The following is an 8,211-nucleotide window of genomic DNA, read 5'->3' on the forward strand; positions in this document are numbered from 1 at the left end:
TCTTAGAAAAAGAGTTTATCTTAGAAAAGGACAGTGAAGGAAGAATTGAACTTAATGAAGTTCAAGACCTACAAATAGAAACACAAGAAATTCTTCAACCAGATGTACCCATTGATGAAGTACAACCACAACACACATCTCCTCTCCAAAGGTCAGATAGAGTGCGAAATGCACCTAAGAGATATGGGTTTGTCATTGAGAATCACTACAAGAAAATACATATTCAGCGACTAAGATTCTAGTCGCCGAATAACCATATTTGGTCGCCGAAACCTTTTCGCGACTAGCATACCCTTCGTCGCCGAACCCTAGTCACTGAAAGGTTTTGGCGACCAATATTGTGTGGTCACCTAAGGTACACCAACAACGACCAACATTTGGTTGCCGAAGAAAATTATCAGCGACCAAATCTGTTGTCGCTAATTTCAACACCGACCAAATAGTTGGTCGTGGAAGGTTTGTCTTCCGCTACCAAAAAAATGGTCACTGAATGTCTATCTTCCCCCACCAATAGTTTGGTCGCAGAATGTATTTGAATGCATTGGCAACAAACATTTTTTAGTGGCAGAAAGTATTAACCTGTATTTAATTAACAATTCAAATTATAAGCTTAATATTTATTTTTGGGCTCGTTCCAAATTCTGTACAACCAACACAGCCTATCCAATATCCATATTGCACAATACATTTTCTCATCCAAATAGAAGTATACATAATGTTGGAGAATCCATAATCATTCATTATAAATATCATCATCTATAAGTCTAAAGTCAAGCATACCTATTAACCATACATCACAATGTTTCATCCATACCATATGTTAAGGTGATAATCATCACCAAACACATTAAAATATAAATTAAAAATTCTAAAAATATCTGATCTTGCTATTCATCCAAGTGCCTGCCTATACATCTCCTCTGATGTTAATTGCACACCGGATTGGGAAGATTCTTCTCGCAAGCTCAACATCTTTGACTGTCCATGCAAAGGTAACAACAGAATTAAATGTATATAACCTTACAAAAGCAGAAACTGATTTAAATAATTATTGAGATTTTAGATACCTACATGTTTCGCGGCGCAAATAGGATCAATTCACTCTTTGTTCTTCTTGGTATGAGTTTTCTTATAGAATTCTGAAAATTCAAGATATTCAGAACTATTAAACTCCAGCTGCAAAGTGTAATTTAGATTAGCATATAGCCACTACAAAATAAGAAAACTAGAATAACTGTCAGATCTACTTGCATAAAAGGATTCCAAAAATATACTTGCAGCAAACTAGAATAAAAAATCTACTTGCAGCAAATTATTTATCTTACAATAGCCAAAACTATCCCATAGACTGTTTCACAGGCAGTTCACTAAAAATATAACCAGTACATACTCAAAAACATATTACCGGTATAGTCATTGTTGTAACAAATGACCGAGATCCTGAACAATGATTGTACTCAAACCCAGCTGAGCCTTCTCCAAGTCTGATGGCTATAACCACAAAGACAAAATAAACAGAACAACATCATCTTTACATGAAAACCCAGTATAACTTATAGCAGATATAAACTACTCAATCAGGTGACAAAAATCCAACCTTTAAGTCTTTAATGAACCTATCAAAGTGCAACCTGACACCATGAAGGAGCTCGAGAACAAACTCATTGCTCTGGCAAGGAATCTTGGTCACTTCCTGAGACCCAAACTTGGGCTCTGCAACGCCGAGGCTGAACTTAGCCTTCTTCCCCTCTTTTGGTTTCAGAAGGTTGATTTCCAAGAAGTTCCTCAACGCATCGGTCATGAGCCCTAGAAGCCTGCAACAAAATCGAATAAATTTAACTTCGAACCCCAAATGGGCAGCAGATGGGGGGGAAGGTAGGGTTCGGAGCTCACCTTCGGAGATGGCGCTGCATTGGTTCAGGGCATCGAGGGCGGAGGAGAAAGGGTGGAAGGCGACGAGCTTGACCACCTTGCCAAAGCGCGTGAGGTCGAGGACCGAGTTTCGGATGGCCTCGGTGTTCTGGCCGATCTCGTCGAGGCCGTACGCGTGGAAGAGGGTGTAGCCGGAGGCGGATTCAAAGAGGAGGTAGAGCGCCATCGCCCGACGGAGCGAGGCTTTGACGAGGAGAAGGTTGGAATTCTAGGGTTTCTCCTCCCTCTCCCCTCTGGTTTTCAGCTAGGGTTTTGGAGGCGCGAGGAAGGAGAAGTGGAGGTAGGGTTTTGAGGAGAAAGGGGAAGGGAGCTAGGTTTTTACGGGCCTCAGTTCTCCTCCCAGTTTCCCGCCAGGAATCTTTAACTCGATCAAGAAGGGGGTTGGGGGGAGGGCGGGGTTTGGGGTGGGGGGGGGGGGCGCGGGTTGAGGGGCGGCTGCAGGGTTTGGGGGGGGGGGGTGGGGGGGGGGGTGGGTGGTGGAGCGGCTCGTGAAACCGCTTCGTCGTGCAGGGGGTTTGGGATTTTTGTCGAAAATCGGAAAGGAAAGGCCAGCGGGCGTCCCACACAAGCACGTGGCGTCCACCAACACTAACCCTAGCACCCCACCCCACCCCACCCCTTCTTTTTTTTCTTCTTCTTTTTACCTATTTTTCTTTATGGCAGTTTGTCGTGTTCACATTTTTGCAAAGCAAAAAATGCATAGGCTTTTTCTAGACATAAGCATTCCATGGGCATTGATTCCGTTAAAATATAGGAATTATGATTAGAAACAATCTTGCTGTGTTTTGTGATTTGGGGGGCATGGTGTTTTGTGATTTGGGGGGGGGGACACTTTGTTCCATTTTGAAATTCTCACTTTTTACTTTTTTTAATTTATAATTATTCAAAAATAATATTTTTAATATTTTTAGAATTAGAAATTAAATTTGGTGACGGAAATTTCTGTCAATAATCCGTCACTACCAAAAATAATTTTTTAAAAATTTATAAACACTTGGATTACAATTTGTGTGACGGCTGAATTTGTCACTGTCTGGTTGCAATTTTGGTTACCAGTTTTGTGACAGATACCCCGTCACTACGATGCAGACTAAGTTTTAGGGTCCATCCTACCCGCACATTCTGTGACCGGTCTGTCATTAATCTGTCACTAAGTTCATACTACGATGACTAAATTCCTATCTGTCACTACTCTGTCACAAATAGTGACTGATAACGGGCCGTCACTAGTTTTCCGTCACTATATGCTTGTTTTCTGGTAGTGTGTTAAACGGCACCGTTTGAAAATAAACAGTTCTTTTTTTTGAACTTAGAAATTAGCATCTTACAGGGGCTAGTACAACATCGTTCGGTTTTACGGGAACCTTCCACTACCAAAAGTTTGGTCACTAAAAAACTCAAACTTTCTGCCCAATTTTTTCATTGAAAAAAGGCGCTATTCGTAAAAGTTTTCCTGGACTAATTTTTTTTTAGTCGCTGGAGGTGAACCTTTAAGGACCAAAATTTAGTCGCCAAAAGTTTTACCTCCAGCCTGCGCGAAATATTGGACTCGTGCCAACTTGGTATTGCTTTTTCGCGACCAAATATGCATTTAGTCGGTGTATGATAATTATTCAGTAACTAACAAGAATATTGGTCGCAGATAGCCTTATTTTCAGCGACCAAACTTTAGTCGCCAAACGTTTTACCTCCACCCCGCCAACTTGGTTTTGATTTTCCGCGACCAAATATGCATTTAGTCGGTGTAGGACAATCATTCAGTAACTAACAAGGATGTTGGTCGCAAATAGCTTATTTGCAGCGACCGCTATTCATTTAGTCGCCGAAAGTGGTTGCTGAAAGTGTATTTTCTTGTAGTGAATGATGAAGCCCACATCGTCGAAAATGATGATCCTCTGACCTATTCAGAAGCTATCATGAGTAATGACTCTAACAAATGGTTAGAAGCTATGAAATCCGAAATAGACTCTATGTATACCAACCAAGTATGGACTTTGGTTGATGCACCAGAAGGTGTAAACCCTATAGGTTGCAAATGGGTCTATAAGAAGAAGATTGGAGCAGATGGCCAAGTAGAAACCTACAAGGCTAGATTGGTGGCAAAAGGTTTCAGGCAAAAGCAAGGAATTGACTATGATGAAACTTTTTCACCAGTTGCCATGCTTAAATCTATTCGGATTTTGCTTGCAATAGCTGCATACTATGATTATGAAATTTGGCAGATGGATGTCAAAACCGCCTTCCTTAATGGTTATCTTGAGGAAGAGGTTTACATGACACAGCCAGAAGGATTTGTCTCAAGTGGGAGAGCAAATCAAGTATGCAAGCTTAAGAGATCCATTTATGGATTAAAGCAAGCATCGAGGAGTTGGAACATCCGTTTTGATACAACAGTCAAAGAGTTTGGTTTTATCAAAAATGTGGATGAACCATGTGTGTACAAGAAGACTAGTGGGAGTGCCGTTGTCTTCTTAATATTGTATGTAGATGACATACTAATCATTGGAAATGATATTCCAATGTTACAATCGGTCAAGACTTGGCTATCAAAAAGCTTTTCCATGAAAGACTTGGGAGAAGCATCCTATATACTTGGTATAAAGATCTATAGGGATAGATCTAAAAGGATGCTAGGCTTGTCCCAATCTAAGTACATAGATCGTGTGCTGAAAAGATTCAGCATGGAAGGAAGTAAAAGAGGTTACTTACCTATGAGTCATGGCATACGTCTCTCTAAGAAGATGTCTCCTAAGACATCTGAAGAGAGGAATAGAATGAATTCTATTCCCTATGCTTCGGCAGTAGGATCAATTATGTATGCTATGCTATGTACTAGGCCTGATGTTGCTTATGCCTTAGGCATAACAAGCAGATTCCAGGCTGATCCAGGAGAAAATCATTGGATAGCTGTGAAAAATATTCTTAAGTACTTAAGAAGGACTAAAGATATTTTTCTAGTTTATGGAGGATCTGAGTTGAAACTAGAAGGATTTTCTGATTCTAGTTTTCAATCAGACCCAGATGATAGCAAGTCCACTTCAGGGTATGTCTTTACCCTAAATGGTGGTGCAGTGAGCTGGAAGAGTTCCAAGCAGCAAACTGTAGCTGACTCAACTACTGAGGCAGAATACATCGCTGTAAGTGAAGCCGCTAAGGAAGTTGTCTGGATGAAGATGTTCATCACTGAGTTGGGAGTAGTTCCTGAGATTGCTGGACCAGTCCCAGTTTATTGTGACAACACTGGAGCGGTTGCTCAAGCAAAGGAACCAAGATCTCATCACAAATCCAAGCACATTCTAAGACGCTTCCACCTCGTTCGAGAGATCGTCGAGAGACAAGACATAATCATTGAACGAGTAGACACAAAGAACAACTCAGCAGACCCATTCACTAAAGCTCTACCACAACAGCAGTTCGATCGCCACCTCGATTGTATGGGGATGAAATATAAGGGCGATTGGCTTTAGTGCAAGTGGGAGATTGAAAGAGTAGATGCCCTACAAGCCAATCGCAATATGTATTGTGAAGGATTTTCTTTTGATTTTCCAAATCATGTACATGACATTTAATATAAATAAAGGCATTGTGTTTCATCATATGCTGTTGATTATATTTGTGATGAACCTCTTAGATTAAGACAATGATTTTGAGGCTATGATGAGATCATACTAGTGAGACCTAAAATCTTAAAATCTTAATCTTAAATATTCCCAGTCATTGGTACATAGAGTCGAGGATCAATGTTTACCGGAAAGACTGGCACATCTTATGTATGCTCGATGCAGAGGGTGATTGATCTCACAATCACTTGTGTGGAGACACTAATACAAAGATGTGGGTGCTCATTAGAGAAATGAGTTCACTGAATTGACCTACAAAGAGAAATCTTATGAAGTCATACTTACATGTCAAAAGATGATTCTCTTAGTGGGAGTTGTGCAACTGATCCTTTGACCTGAGATCACCATAGTATCTTGTGCACATAAATCCATATTTTGGTTTCCACTCATTCATGATAATAAGTTATGTACGAGGTCTTCTGGATATGGTGGAATGTGTACGAAGGTTATGAGTAGGTCAACAAGGAATTAATCACTTCTAGTAAGAGAAGATCGCATCCTATTTATTCTAATCATATGATAATTCAGAAAGTCTTTGATCAAAGCACAATGAAAATTAGAAAGAGTTTCTAATATTTCATTATTCGAATTATCATTAGAAGATTGAGAAATATATGAATATAAAATTGAGTTTGACATATATTCATACTCATATACATATTCGGGATGCAGTTTGATTAAAGGATTGAATTGCACGGTAACTTGCCACTGAAAGGTATTTTTGGTATTTCCACCAAATTTCATATTTTTCGGGTAGACATGACACGTTGCTAGACGTCAATCTTGTCTTATAGGTTTGATCGAATTAAAGAGTTTAATTCGATCACCAATTAGAAAGGATTCTAATTGTTATGTTTGGGTTCGCACAGTTTGGACTTAAATCGATTAGAAGAGTTCTAATCAAGTTAGGTCAACTTGCACTCACACCTATTGCTGGCTAAGTATGGAACCCAATGGGTCACACACAAGAAAACTTATTAAGGGTCTAATTGGATTAGATCATGTTTGCAAGATAGACATTCTAGCAGGTGTTGCAAACCCTTAGCTCTTGATTCGAATTGGATTCGAATCTGATTCTTAATTGATCTAATTTGATTAGATCATCTTCTAATATGGGTTAGCCAAGAGTTGGCACCTAATTGGCTTGGTTTGAGTCTAATTGGATTAGATTTAATAAATCATTCAATCTAGACCGTTAGATCTTGATCTACCGTTGGATGAAGACATAATGGAGAGTTGGTTTAACCCAATTGGATTGGGTTAGAGGATGGCTATCATAATTGACCATTGGATCTTAATCCCACCATTGGATGAAGACATAATGGGTCAAGTAAATGGCGCCTTGCATTGGAGCCCTTGGATCATCATCATGAAAGATCAAGAGGTGAGGCGTGATGGACATGTGATTAGCATATGATGTTGACTTGGTCAAAATATGGCACCACATGAAAGGACATATCATTTGATACACCTCCTCACTTGATCTGCACCTCCTCTTATTTGATATGACCCTTTAGATGATGCCCTTTCATGAGAGGATGTGTGGATGGGATGCATCCCTTGGAGATGCATCCCTACACCTATTATAAATAGGTTAGCACTCCATGGGTTTCATCATTCCAATTCCACCCCACTCCTCTCTTCTTTCTTTCTTACATTAGTTTCTTTCTTTCTAGCATTGCTTCTAGTGTGTCCTAAGCCAAGACAAGGTGGTCTTCTTTAGGACAAAAGGATTAGAAGTGATTTTAGAAGGCTAAAGAAAAATAGAAAGGAAGGAAAGCAAGCCATTAGAGTTCTTTAGAAGAATTCTGCATTAAGGATCAAAAGTCTTTGGAGCTAAAGTCTTGATCAAGTTTTCGTGTGGATCACCATTGGAGGTCGGACACTTGGACGCCTCGTGGAGATTGTACACTTTGGATTAGCGTTTGAGGTATTCTACTAATTCTGCATTTATTTTATATCATTTGATTGTAATCATTAAGGTGATCTAGGCTTAAAAGGATTTCATGCATAGGAATTTTATCAAGAAATTTTTAAAATCCCTAGCTTCCGCTGCGCATTATAACATGCTAAAACCCTTCACATGTCATATCTTAAATCTTTCTGTTCAAGCTGGCATAGGAATGATTTAAGATGTGATTTCAAAAATTAGAAATGCAGTTTCTTTTATTCATGCTTCAAGATCAAGACTTCCAGAATTTAAGGAACTATGTATAAATCATGGTAAACGTTTTAAAAAATTTAAACTTGATGTAATTACTCGTTGGAACTCAACATATAGCATGATACATGATGCATACCCATATAAAAACTTATTAAGTGCATATATTAATGATCGTGGATTAGGCTTTACATTGACTGAAACTGATTGGAATAAAGGAAAAATTTTGGAAGATTTTTTGCTTAGTTTTTATAATGCTACTAATGTTCTTTCTGGTATTTATTATCCAACTTCATGTTCATTTTTACAACAAGCATATATAATTAGTCAAAAATTTGCAGAACATAGATTTGATGATGTTTTAATGCCTATTATTGAACAAATGGAATCTAAATGGAATGAATATTGGGACAAGATATGTCCTATGCATAACTTAGCTGCTGTATTTGATTCAAGAGTTAAATTGAATGGCGTGCTAATTTTGCTTGATGCATACTA

General features: G+C 38.9%; 1 protein-coding gene across 2 annotated transcripts; it reads right to left on the reverse strand.

The window, feature by feature from the left end:
• Positions 1-1,079: 1,079 nt before the first annotated feature.
• LOC120105741 (nucleolar protein 56-like) lies at positions 1,080-2,314 on the reverse strand. Of its 2 annotated transcripts, none has more exons than XM_039118467.1 (4): positions 1,894-2,314; positions 1,598-1,806; positions 1,406-1,491; positions 1,080-1,176 (listed from the first exon to the last, which is right to left on the reverse strand). In XM_039118467.1, the coding sequence occupies exons 1-3, from the start codon at positions 2,096-2,098 to the stop codon at positions 1,414-1,416; spliced, it is 492 nt and encodes a 163-aa protein (XP_038974395.1). In that variant the 5' UTR covers positions 2,099-2,314; the 3' UTR covers positions 1,080-1,176; positions 1,406-1,413. The 2 variants fall into 2 exon arrangements, with proteins under 2 accessions (XP_038974395.1, XP_038974396.1); XM_039118468.1 differs by having other exon boundaries at positions 1,081-1,139.
• Positions 2,315-8,211: the final 5,897 nt, after the last annotated feature.

This window comes from Phoenix dactylifera, unplaced genomic scaffold (genome assembly GCF_009389715.1).
Source record: "Phoenix dactylifera cultivar Barhee BC4 unplaced genomic scaffold, palm_55x_up_171113_PBpolish2nd_filt_p 000354F, whole genome shotgun sequence".
Lineage (NCBI taxonomy): Eukaryota > Viridiplantae > Streptophyta > Magnoliopsida > Arecales > Arecaceae > Phoenix > Phoenix dactylifera.

Bases quoted from the DNA above. Each gene is read 5' to 3' on its own strand.
- LOC120105741 (XM_039118467.1), bottom strand. From the start codon at position 2,098: ATGGCGCTCTACCTCCTCTTTGAATCCGCCTCCGGCTACACCCTCTTC. The intron at 1,807-1,893 runs GTGAGCTCCGAA...GCAGGCTTCTAG, and splicing joins ATGCAGCGCCATCTCCGAAG to GGCTCATGACCGATGCGTTG. The intron at 1,492-1,597 runs GTTGGATTTTTG...TTGTGGTTATAG, and splicing joins GGTTCATTAAAGACTTAAAG to CCATCAGACTTGGAGAAGGC.